Source organism: Pteropus vampyrus, unplaced genomic scaffold (assembly GCF_000151845.1).
Source record: "Pteropus vampyrus isolate Shadow unplaced genomic scaffold, Pvam_2.0 Scaffold84, whole genome shotgun sequence".
NCBI classification, from domain to species: domain Eukaryota; kingdom Metazoa; phylum Chordata; class Mammalia; order Chiroptera; family Pteropodidae; genus Pteropus; species Pteropus vampyrus.
Genome location: NW_011888865.1, coordinates 4811791 through 4824670, shown reverse-complemented (window position 1 = coordinate 4824670; position 12880 = coordinate 4811791). Strand labels below are relative to the sequence as shown.

At 34.4% G+C, this 12880-nt stretch overlaps 1 protein-coding gene across 1 annotated transcript in view; it reads right to left on the bottom strand.

Annotated features, from left to right (window-relative positions):
• Positions 1-503: 503 nt before the first annotated feature.
• Positions 504-12880, bottom strand: part of NAALAD2 (N-acetylated alpha-linked acidic dipeptidase 2) — an 83585-nt gene continuing 71208 nt past the window's right edge. The window contains 1 exon segment of the mRNA XM_023532494.1: positions 504-837. Coding sequence (XP_023388262.1) covers positions 559-837 — 279 coding nt within the window. The 3' untranslated portion in view covers positions 504-558.

Here is a 12880-nt window from a genome sequence, read left to right as displayed (position 1 = left end):
CCTCAGCAATATCTGCTAATAATATTACATGTATTGGCTTATTTTTATTGCTGAATAATATTCCATTGTGGATATACCATAATTCATTCATTTATCCGTTGAAGTCATCCACTTTAAGGTGCTAGGAACATGTATGTAAGAGTCTTTTTGTGATCCCATTTCGCTTCTCTTTAGGAAATACCTAGAGATGTAATTTTGGAGTCAAAGTAAGTATATGTTTAACTTTATAACTGCTAAACTTTTCTAAAGTGGTTATACCATTTTACATTTCTACCAGCAATGTCTGAGAGTTCAAGTTCATTGATGGATTTTATTTTAGAGAATTTTCAATTTCTTCGCCTCTGCCACATGACTGGAGTTTTGTTTTGTTTTGTTTTGTTTTGTTTTGTTTTGTTTTGTTAGATTAACTCTTTGGTGATGAAGTTACGAATTTTTAAAGAACCAAAAACCTCTGCACATGAACAAGGTGGAAGTCTAAAATCAAACATAAAAGAAAAAATGGATTTTATCCTCGGACTTTCAGTAACACTTTTATTGACTAGCCACTTGGCTGAGATCTTACTGTACCACTTCTTTCAGGGTCCCTGCTGCTGCTTGAATTGTAAAGGCTGCAATAGAAATGTGTTTCTTTACTTCTTTCCAGGCTGAATGTGGGTCTGCTTTATTTTCAATATCAAACATAGCATCATAGATCCCTGGAAATGACTCTCCAGCATATTTGTTGTGCCTACTTGGAGCAAAGATGATGTGCCTATTAGGAAAAAAAAACATAAAAGAAGGCAAGTTGAGCTAAAGAATATACATTTGTTTTGTATGCATTTTCTCTATACTAATTTCCTTTTGTTAGACCACATGTTATATTAGGTATTCTTTCTCCAGGCATTCACTTTTGTTACTCTAAAATGAAGACATATATAATTGATTTGAGATACTTATGTAACGGTATAATTTTAAGCAAAGAAAGGAGCTTACTATATTCATTTGTTTAAGAAGGGTCTCACGAATCCTATGTTGCCAACACATTCAGTTGGAATGGAACTAGTTTCTTGTAAGTTGTGTGCATTAGTTGTCTAACTGCCTGGACATCAACAGTGATAAAATGTATGCTTTATGGTTATAGTTAATGAGAGGGAGAGTGGAAATTGGAAAAAATTATTTTTCTTTGTATTGCTGCTGTTAGAGATTCAAGAATGACAGTTGTTCTCAGTACTCTTCAGGCATTAAAAAGCAGTAGTTAAAGAAGTTTGTATTCACACAATATTGTAAGTGATAAGGATAATGAAGCCCATTCTGTAAAGGTGAAACAGTTATATATGGGTTGCCCAGAAAGAGAGTTAATTTCTGATAATAGAAGGAAGGTTTTGAGATAGATTTCCAACTTCACCTAAATACCTCAAGAAATCAAGCTATTCTTTCTCCAATACTGTACTCCAGAAGGGGACATACTTTGTTAAACAATCTTATCTGGAATTAGGTCTAATGCTCAAATCTTACAGCTTCTTCAAGATACAAGAGACAGAGAAACTAAATCAGTATTAATGATCAAAGAGAAATTTATAATGCTGATCACTTAGATTTCCCAAAGTACATCAAGATTTATCACTCTTGGCTTTTAAATCTTAATACGGCCTCAAGTGGATCTTACTAAAACAATTATATAAGCATTGATATTGTGACCTATATATGAGTTGAGATATTAAAGATATAGGTAATAGGTATTCCTTGGTATACTTGCCCTGTTCTGGAGAATTGTAGAGGGGGAGTATAATAAAAAATTATTGATACAGGAGTAAAACGTTGGAATCATTGACCTGGCATACCTCTGTGGTCTTTGTCAAATTACTTAACTTCTCAACTTGCCCCATGTGTGTAAAAGAACTGTAAATAGGCTCTGCCTAGAGTAGTGGCTAAGTGGGTTTTAGAGTCAGAATGCCTGTGTTTTAAAATCAGAGTACTATCATATTTATCATGTACCCCCCCTCCCAGACACACACACAGGTTATTTAACACCCCGTGTTAAATAATATTTAAGTGGGAGTAATATTTCTCAAAGGATTGTTGTGAGAATCAAATAATGGATGGAAACCACTCAGTATAAGTTGACATTTAGTAAATGCTCAGTAAATATTAGCTATTCTAAGGCTAAATCCTTTCTATAATTTTCTCAGATAAAAGCAGAAAATCTTGCCATTCGTGACAACATGGATAGACCTAGAGGGTACTCTGATAAGTGAAATAAGTCAGACAGAGAAAGACATACTGTATGGTTTCACTTATATGTAGAATCTAAAAAAAATAAAAACAGACTCAAACAGATCAAACTGGTGGTGACCAGAAGGGAGCAAGCAGGGTGGGGGAGATGAGGAAAATGGTGAAAGGGAATAAGTCAATAATATTGTGTAAGTTTGCATGGCGACAGAAGATTACTGGACTTAGTGTGGTGATCATGTGTAAGGTGTATAAATGTTGAATCACTATATTGTGCACCTGAAACTAATAATAATGTATACCCACTATACTTAAAAAAGCAAGAAGTTAGCTAAAAGAATCTGACAACGGACAAGGTTTAACCAATTCAAATACCCTTTCATGAATGGCAAACCCCAAAAACTGTTCTGGCCCCATAACAATTCAAACTCTAGTCCAGTTCTCAAGTGTATCATGAAAATGTATCACTCTCCACAATGAACATTTTCAAGAGGCATCAAGAACTATAGCAGACCGTAGACTACATTCTGCATGTAGACAATAATACTCTTTTTCTTTCGACTTTTCCCTCAGCACATAATGAAAATGTTTTCATATTTTCATAATCAAATGTTTTGCAGCTTTTAAACACTTATGCATACCTTATTTCATTTGATGTTTACAAGAAAAGTAATTTTTATTTAATACTCTTTACAAAGTGTATTTTCTGTTTTGTAACAGTTTACCACAAACTAAGGGGTTTAAAACAACACAATTTTATTAACCTTGCAGTTCTGTGAGAAGTCTAACATGACTCTCAATGTGCTAAAATCAAGGTATGAGCAGGATCATATACATTTGTGCAGGTTTTAGGGGAGAATCCATTTCCTTGATTTCTAGCTTCCGTAGGCCTGCCTCATTTTTCTGTCTACAAAATTGGCAAGAGCAGGTCAAAGTGAGTTCATATGGCATCATTCTAACTTTCTGTTCTCTTTCTTGCACTTTTAAAGGGACCTTATGATTACATGATTGGGCCTACCCCTCTAATCCAGGAAATGTTTCCTATCATAAGGTCACCTGATTATCAGCTTGAATTCCATTTGCTACCTTAATTCCTCTTTGCCATGTTACTTAACATATTCAGAGGTTCTGGATATTATGAAATAGATGTCTTTGGATGACACTATTATTTTGTCTACAAAAAGCAATTTATGGAAATTTCCTTAGAGAAAAAAATGACGAGTAGTATTAGAATGTGTAAAATGTGCTCAGTGAAGGATAGTGAAAGAAATAGATTGTTGTAATAATTTCAGTGTATTAGCCACAACTCATTTAAGTTTGCAGAAATTAATTTCCAGCATGCTTTTCACTCTATATTTATACTTCTGAATTTTAAGGTGAATGTTTTAAATATATTCCACAGTAAAACATTTTAAACTATGTGCAATTTTTCCTGATTCATTCATTATGAATCTCAACACTATGATTTCATAATACATACATATATAATGTATATATACCTATATAATACATATATGTGTACACATTGGGTTACTGATTTTTTAAATCCAATATTTATCAAGTCTAAATGGTAGAAAAATTTTATTTAACTATAAATTTGGTCATCTCTTTTTCTTGAAGTTCATGAAGTAACAGAACTTGAAAATGGCATTGACACAGTACAAGTACCAAAAATTTTTGATCTCACATTTTAAAAAAAATGTACAAGTTTGTTTTTAACCTGATCTACATTGCCAGATGAGAGGGAAATTTTTGAAATTATTATTTAAAGAAATGAAAAATTCTCAGTAGCTGGGATTAGTATTATAGCTACATTTCTCTAGGGAGTTATTGAGAAAATTGAGTTTGTAATACATATGTATTTAATTAATTAATCTTTATAATCAGGAAAAAAATTCCATACCACTGCAGACTGAAACATTATGAAATGTTTTAAAATTATTTTTTATTGAGGTATAATTGAAATATAACAATGTCAGTTTTAGGTATACAACATAATGATTCAGTACTTGTATATATTTCCAAATGATATGTCTAGTTTACATCTGTCACTATACATAGTTAAAAGTTTTTTTCCTTGTGATAACTTTTAAGATTTTTCTCTTAGCAACTTTCAAATATGCAATACAATTTTATCTACAGTCACCACGCTGTACATTACATCCCCATGACTTATTTTATAACTCGGAGTTTGTAACTTTTGACCACTTTTACCCATTGGCAACCCTGTCCCCGCAAAGCCTTTGGCAACCACCAGTCTCTATATCTTGAACTTGGTTTTTTGTTTAATCCCATGTGTAAGTGATTTTTTTATGGTAGTGGCTTTGACTTCTTTTGTTCAGCATAAGGCCCTATGTGTCCATCCAAGATTGACAAGATTTCTTTCTTTTTTATAGCTCAACAATATCCCATTATGTGTATTTATATCTTTACCTACTTTCATACATGTAAACATACAAATAAATATCACATTTTGTTTATCCATTCATCCATTGATAGACACAGGTTGTTTCCATATCTTGTCTATTGTAAATAATGCTGCAGTTCACATAGGGGTACATATATCTTTTTGAATTGGTGTTTTCATTTACTTCAGATAAATACCCAGAAGTGGAATTGCTGGGTCATGTGGTAGTTCCATTTTTAATTTTTTGAGAAACCTTTATTCTCTCTCTGTTCCATAGTGGCTTCACCAATTCACAAGTCCACCAGCAATGTTCCGTTTATTTCCAAATCCTAACATTTGTTTATTCCTTGTCTTTTGGAAATAAGCCATTCTAACAAGTGACAGGTAGCATCTCAATATGGTTTTGATTTTCATTTCCCTAATAACTAATGAGGTCAAACATCTTATGGACCTGTTGGCCATTTGTAAGTCTTCTTAGGAAAAATGTCTCTTTAGATCCTTTGCCCATTTTTAATCAGGTTTTATTGTTGTATGAGTTCTTTATATATTTTAGATTTACCCTCTAAGTATCATTAGGAAATATCTTCTCCCATTTGGTTGCCTGCCTTTTTGTTTTGTTGATGGTTTCCTTTGCTGTGCAGAAGCTTTTTAGTTTTATGTAGTCCCATTTGTTTAGTTTTGTTTCCCTTGTTGGAATCAAATTTACAAAAAGTTTGGTAATACTGAAGTTTAGTACCTATGTTTTTTCTGTGTATTTTGTTTTCAGGTCTTATATTTGAGTCTTTAATTCATTTTGAGTTAATTTATCTGTATGGTATAAGATAGCGTTCTAGTTTCATTCTTTTACATGTGGCTGTCCAGTTTTCCCAATGCCAATTATTGAAGAGACTTCCCGTGGTTACTTTTTTGTAAATTAGTTATCCATGTGTGAGTTTATATCTGAACTCTAAATTCTGTTCCATTGGTTTATGTGTCTGTTTTTCTGACAGTGGCATACTGTTTTGATTACTCTGGCTTTGTAGTATAGTTTGAAATGAGGGAATGTGATACTTCTGGCTTTGTTCTTTTTCTCAGGATGGTTTTGGCTATTCACGTTCTTTTGTGGTTCCATACAAGGTGAGCATTTTTTTGTTATTGGGATTTTGATAAAGGTTGCATTGATTATGTAGATTGCTTTAGGTAATATGGACATTTTAACAGTGTTCATTCTTCCAATCTGTGAGCATGGACTATCTTTCCATTTCTTTGTGTCGTCTTCAATTTCTTTGAATAATGTTTTGTAATTTTCAACATACAGGTCTTTCACTTCCTTTGTTAAATTTATTTCTCATGTTTTATTCTGTTGCAATTATAAATGAGATTGTTTTCTTCATTCCTCTTTTTGACAGTTCGTTGTTAGTGTATAGGAACCACAATAGTTTTTGTATATTGATTTTTTTTTTTTTTTTTTGACCCTGCAATGTTACTGAATTTTATTCTAACAGTTTTTGGTAGAGTCTTTAGAGTTTTCTATATATAAAAATCATTTCATCCACAATTAGTGACAATTTTACTTCTTCTTTTCCAATTTGGATGCCTTTTATTTCTTTTTCTTGCCTAATTGGTCTGGCTAGGACATCCAATACTATGTTGAATAAAAGTGGCAAGAATGGCATTCTTCTTGTTCTTGATCTTAGAGGAAAAGCTTTCAGCATTTCACCAATGAGTGGGATGTTAGTGATGAGCTTATCAGATATCGTCTTTATTTTGTTGGCATGTGTTCTCTCGATTGCCAATTTGTTGAGAGTTTTTATCATAAATGGATGTTGAATTTTATCAAATGTTTTTTCTGCCTCTATTGAGATGATATGATTTTTTATCCTTCATCTTGTTAATGTGCATCATTTTGATTTGCATATGTTAAACCATCTTGCATCCTTGGAATAAATCCCATTTGACCATGATGGATAATCATTTTAATGTATCGTTGAATTTGATTTGCTAATATATTTTTTTAGAAAACATTTCCAATTCTTATTCATAAAATTAATCAAAACAACAAAAGTAGGTTTACAGAGCTACATATCAATAAAACAGGAAAGAAATGAAATGCTTCGGATATCTTGAAAAGTGAAACCATGGTTGCACAATAGGCTATATTCATCTCTGCATTTTCTCAATAGATTTGCTAATATTTTGATGTAGATTTTTGCACCTATGCTCAGGGATATTGGCTTGTAATTTTGTTTTCTTGTGTTCTTGTCTGGTTTGGGTACCAGGGTAATGCTGAACTCATGAGTTTGGAACTCATCTTCTGTTTTTGGAAGAGTTTGAGAAGATTGGTATTAATCCTTTAAATGTTTAGTAGAATTTACCACTGAAGCTGTCTGGTCCTAGACTTTTGTTTTTTGGGTGGACTTTGATTACTTTTTCATTCTCACTGGTAATCTGTATAGTCACATTTTTTACTCATTCAGTGATGAAAGCTTGTATGTTTCAAGGAATTTATATTATTTTAGGTTGTCCAGTTTGGGATTCTTTGTGTTTCTGTGGTCTCAGCTGTAATGTCTCTTCTTTCATTTCTGATTTTAATTGAGCCCTCTCTTTTTCCTATTGGATGTAACTAAAGGTCTGTGTATTTTTTATCTTGTTTAAATGAATAAGATCTTAATTTCATCGATCTTTTCTGTTTTTTTAGTTTCTGTTTCTGCTCTGATCTTTGTTGTTTCCTTCTATAACTCTGGGTTCTGATTGTTATTTTTTTTTCTAGTTCCTTGTGGTATAATGTTGAGATTTTTCTTCTTTCTTGAGGTGGGCGTTTATCAGTTTGAACTTCCCCCTTAGAACTACTTTTGCTGCAGCCCATAAATTTTGGCATGTTATATTTCTATTTTCATTTATCTCAAAATATTTTTTATTCATCTTTTAAATTCTTCAGTGACCCATCAGTTGTTCAGTAGCATGTTTTTTTTAAATATTTTCCCCCGTGGTATATTTATTTACTTTTTAATTTTTTTATTTAAGTATAGTTGGTATACAATCTTATATCAGTTATGTTAGTTTCAGGTGTACAATATAGTGCTTTGACATTTTTATACCTTACAATACGATCACTAATTCTAGTAATCATCTGTGACTGTGCAAACTTATTACTACATTATTGACCATATTCCTGTCCCCATTTCACCCATCCTCCCACCCCTCCCTTCTGGTAATCATTCTTATGGTCTGTTTCTGAGTATGTTTTTGTTTTGTTTTTAGATTCCACTTAGAAGTGAACCCATACAGTATTTGTCTTTTTCTCTGCCTTTACATATTTCACTTAGCATAAAAAAGACATTTCTCCAAAGAAGACATAACAGATATGACCAACAGACATATGAAAAGATGCTCAACATCACTAATCATCGGGGAAATGCAAATCAATATCACAATGAGATATCACCTCAGGCCTGTTAGAATGGCCATCATCAAAAAGACAAGAGATAACAGATGCTGGCAAGGATGTGGGAAAAAGAGAACCCTTGTGCGCACTGTTGGTTAGGCTATAAACTGGAGTAGTCACTTTAGAAAACAGTATGAAGATTCCTCAAAAAACTAAAAATAGATACACCATACAATCCAGCAATTCCACTTCTAGGTATTTATCCAAGGAAAATGAAAACACTAATTGGAAAAGATATATGCATTGTAGCATTATTTACAGTAGCCAAGCTATGGAAACAACCTAGGTGTCCATCAATAGATAAATGTATAAGGAAGATGTATATACCCACACAGTGGACTATTATACAATAAAACAATGAAATCTTGCCATTGGCAACAACATGGATGAATCTAAAAGGTATGCTAAATTAAATAAGTAGCATGTTTTCTAATCTCCGTATTTGTGAATTTTCCAGTTTTGTAATTGATTTCTAGTTCCATACCATTGTGGTCAAGAGATTTGATATGATTTCAGTCTTCTTAAAAGTGTTAAATTTGTTTTGTGGCCTAATATACAATCTTTCCTTGAGAATGTCTTATGTGCACTTGAGAAAAATGTTTTCTGTTGCTTTTGGATAGAATGTTCTTTATGTATCTTTTAGGTCCATTTGGTCTAAAGTGTCATTTAAGGCTGATGTTTCCTGCTGATTTTCTGTTTAGGTGCTCTATCCATTTCTCTAAGTGTGGTCTCTGAGTCCCATACTATTGTAACGCTGTCTATTTCTCTTAGATCTGTTAATACTTGCTTTATATATTTAGGTGCTATGTTGAGTGCACGTATATTTATCATTATATCTTCTTAATATAGTTAGTGACTCTTATTACATAATGACCATCTTTGTGTCTTATTTTTGGCTTAAACCCTGTTTTATCTGATAAGTACAGCTACTCCATTTTCTTTCAGTTTACACTTATATGGCATGTCTTTTTCTATCCCCTCACTTTTAGTCTCTGTGTCCTTACATCTGAAGTGAGTCTCTCATAGGCACTGTATACATGGGTCTTGTTTTTTCATCCTTTCAGCAATTTGAAAATTTTAGTCCATTTACATTTAAAGTAATTGATGGTATGTACTCAGTTGCCATTTTGCTAATTATTTGACCACTGTTTTATAGTTTCCCTGTTCCTTTCTCTTTTTTGTTCCTTTCCCTGTTCCTGTTTCTTTTTTGTGGTTTGATGACTTTATTTAGTGGTATGCTTAGATTTCTCTCTTATCATTTGTGTGTCTACTATAGATTTTTGCTTTGTAGTTACCATGAGGCTTACACATGAATATTTACACCTCTAAAAGTGTATTTTAAGTGGCAAACAACTTAAATTTGAAAGCATTTACTCTCCCACCCTCACAGGTTTTTTGTTTTTTGATGTCACATTTTACCATTTTTTATCTTGAGTATCTCTTAATTATATAGTTATTTTTACTACTTTTGTCTTTTAACCTAATACTAGTCTTATAAGTGATTAATTTACTATCTTTACTATATATTTGCCTTACCAGTGAGATTTATACATTTATATGTTTTGTTACTATTTAGCCCTTTTCCTTTTCAGCTTTAAGAACTCCCTTTAACATTTCTTGTAAGGCCAATTTAGTGGTGAACTCCTTTGCTTTTTGCTTATCTGAGAAACTATTTCTCCAGTTCTGAATTATAACCTTGCTGGGTAGAGTATCTTGGTTAGAAGGTTTGTTTTCCCTCCAGCATTTTGAATATATTGTGCTTCTACCTTCTGGACTGGAAAATTTCTTCTGAAAAATCTGCTCATAGTCTCATGGGGGTTCCCTTGTATGTAACAAGTTGTTTCCTCTTGGTGCTTTTAAGATTCTCTCCTTAACTGGGGCATGGGGTGGGAGGCAGCTTCAAAAACCAAGGCATCAGACAAGTGTAAGAGCCCCTCTCCAAGAGATAATAATACGCTGGAGCACAGGAGAGGGAAAGCATGAAGACAGCGCCAGCCCTCCAACATGTCTGGTAAGGTTTACAGTTCGCCCTTAGATGCATGTTTAATTGGAAACCTGCCCCTCAGGCTATGACTATGATGAAAAGCTTATATGCCTCTTTCACTGAGCTCTTGGGTCTGCTGTCTGTGGTAGCTGTTTAAGAACTCTCTCCATTGGTTAAGTATAGTTCGTACACAATCTTACATCGGTTATAAGAACCTGTGGGACGTGCAAGTGTAAGCCCTGCTGGCCACCAGAGCCAGGTGAGGCAGAAGTCTCCCCTGGCAGCAGCTGCAAAAATTGAGGTGCCAGATAAGGGTATAACCTTCTTAGGAGCTGTCATCAAGCTGGAGCAAGGCAGAAGGAGGGCACAAAGATAGCTTCCACCAGCCTCCATTCCCAGAGACCAATTCTGGGCTTCTAGAAGTGTGTCAGACTGGGAACTTTTATCTCAGGCCAGAGTTCCTGGACAACCACACGTAGGCTTTCTCAGAAATACTGGGGGTTTGTAGTACCTTGGGGGTGATGGTAGGCCAAGAATGAACTCTGTTATAGTCCTGTGGGACCAAGGAACCCAAACCCCCCTGGCCTCTGGAGCCAAACCATCAAGAGGTATTCTCCAGGGCAGCAGTCGAAATCTCAGGGCACCAGATGCAGATAAAAGTTCCCTTCCAGGAAATCCTAGTGCTCTGCAAAGGGAGAGATGAAAAGTGGCCTTTGGCCCAGAGTATCCCAGTAGTTGCCTGCCTCTCTGGCCAATGTTAAAGATTAGCAAATGAATCTCATTCACATAAAATCTGGGTGCTTTTCCAGGGGCCACTTCTGCACTGGGCCCTGTGGTGAGTCCAACGAGTCATTGAAGAGCCATTTCTGTTTGTTACAGTCCATTGAGTCTCGTGGATATGAGCCCTATTGATTTTAAAGCCAGATGTTTTGAGAGTTCATCTCTCAGGTGCAGGTCTTAATAGTTAGGGTACCCGATTTGGGGTATGAATCTTTTCCTTCTCAGGGAGAAGCTCCTGGTTTGTGAGTTCCTTCCTGATTATGGGCCATTATACTGGGGGTGGGGTTAATGGTGAGATTGGCTCTCAACCTCCTACCTGCTTCAATGTGGCCTTTTTCTCATTTGCCCCATGTGGAGTTGCTTACTAGTTTTCATGTCTTTTTCACAGTAAAGTGTTCCATATGTAGCTATGGATTCAATGTGTCTGTGGGAGGGGTTGAGTTCAGGATCTTCCTACGTCACAATCTTGAACCGCCTCTCCCCTGGCTTCAGAACATAGTCTTAATATTTGGTTAACTCCAAATATATTTTTAAAACAGAATGCAGTCTTTTTAGAGGACAGTTTGATTGTTAAATTTAAAATGTGTTTACCCTTTGACTTTGAAACCTCAGCTACTCATTACAGAGATATTAAACATTCAAGTAAAATACAGGGACATCCTATGGTAGCACTTTTCATAATAGTAGAAACCTAAAAACTCAGGAGTTAAAAACTGTATATGTGAGCCATACCATGGAACACTATGCAGCAGATGAGAACAACTAAAACTATACAGCTGACTCTAGAATAACATGGAAGGTTCAAGGCATTACTCCCCACGCAGTCAGAAATCCATGTACAACTTTGACTCCTCAAAAACTTAACTACCCTCGGTAGCTGCAGGGGATTGGTTCTAGGAGCCCCCTACGGTACCCAAATCCACGATGCTCAAGTCCCCTGTATGAAATGGCATAGATCAATGCATACACTTGGCTATTCTGCAAACTACCAACAGTGGATCGAAAAAGATGCATAAGTGGACTCATGTTCAAGGATCAACTATATATAGACATGGAAAGATCTCTGATAATTTTAAATCAAGTTGCAAAATGATATAAGGTCTCATTTATGTAAATATACATGAATATATACATAATATATGTACATGTGCCCATAAATGCATCAAAAATTTCACACAAATTTTAACACTGGGTGTGGGATATATAAGAATACTGAAGGGGCACTGTCCCTTTTCTATATGCTTCTATAGAGTGAATTTATTTTCATGAGATTTTTTGGCTAATAAATATATATAAAACTAATAACAGACAAGAGGATTAAAATATATGTAAACTTAATTGGTGACTTATTTGTATCAATTAACATTTTTGTTCATATTAGCCATTTACTGAGTGTATCCTTCTGAACTAAATCTGCTTACTTTAAATCTTCAAACCTGTGGACCAGAGCAGTTATAATCTCAATTTACAGCTGGGGAACCTGAGGCTTAAATAATTGGCCCAAGTTATATTTTGCAGTGTGTAGCAGAGCTGGGCTCTAAAAGCCTATATTTACAATTAGTGAAATGGTAAAAATACTAATCTCTAATATTCATAAGGTAACATATGGAACTTTCATGTATGTTATTTGATAAACAGCCTTGTAAAATAGTTTTCAGCATCTTAATTCAGATGAACACCTAAAAGTGACTTGCCCTAAGTAACACATGTAGAAATGAACTAAATTTTCTGATTCTAAATGCTAGGACCTTTCTAATTTCCACCAAGAAACCACAGTTTGAGAGGTTACCTTGAAAAACTGGAGACTATCCAAAAGCATGCAGGTAAGATATTGAAAGGAAACGACAAAGAAGTCATATAGAAAATGGATATTTCTTTAGGAGAAACAGCCATTTTTAGAAACCCAAAATGTTACATGGAAATAGATCTAGACTTACTCTGTTTGACTTTACAGAGCACAAAAGAATGGGGGGAGGGGGGAATTACAGGGTAATAGATCTTTATGAAACTTTCTATTATGTAGATCTTTACTAAAATGGAGTGGACCTCCTCATGAGATAGTAAGCTTCCCATCACT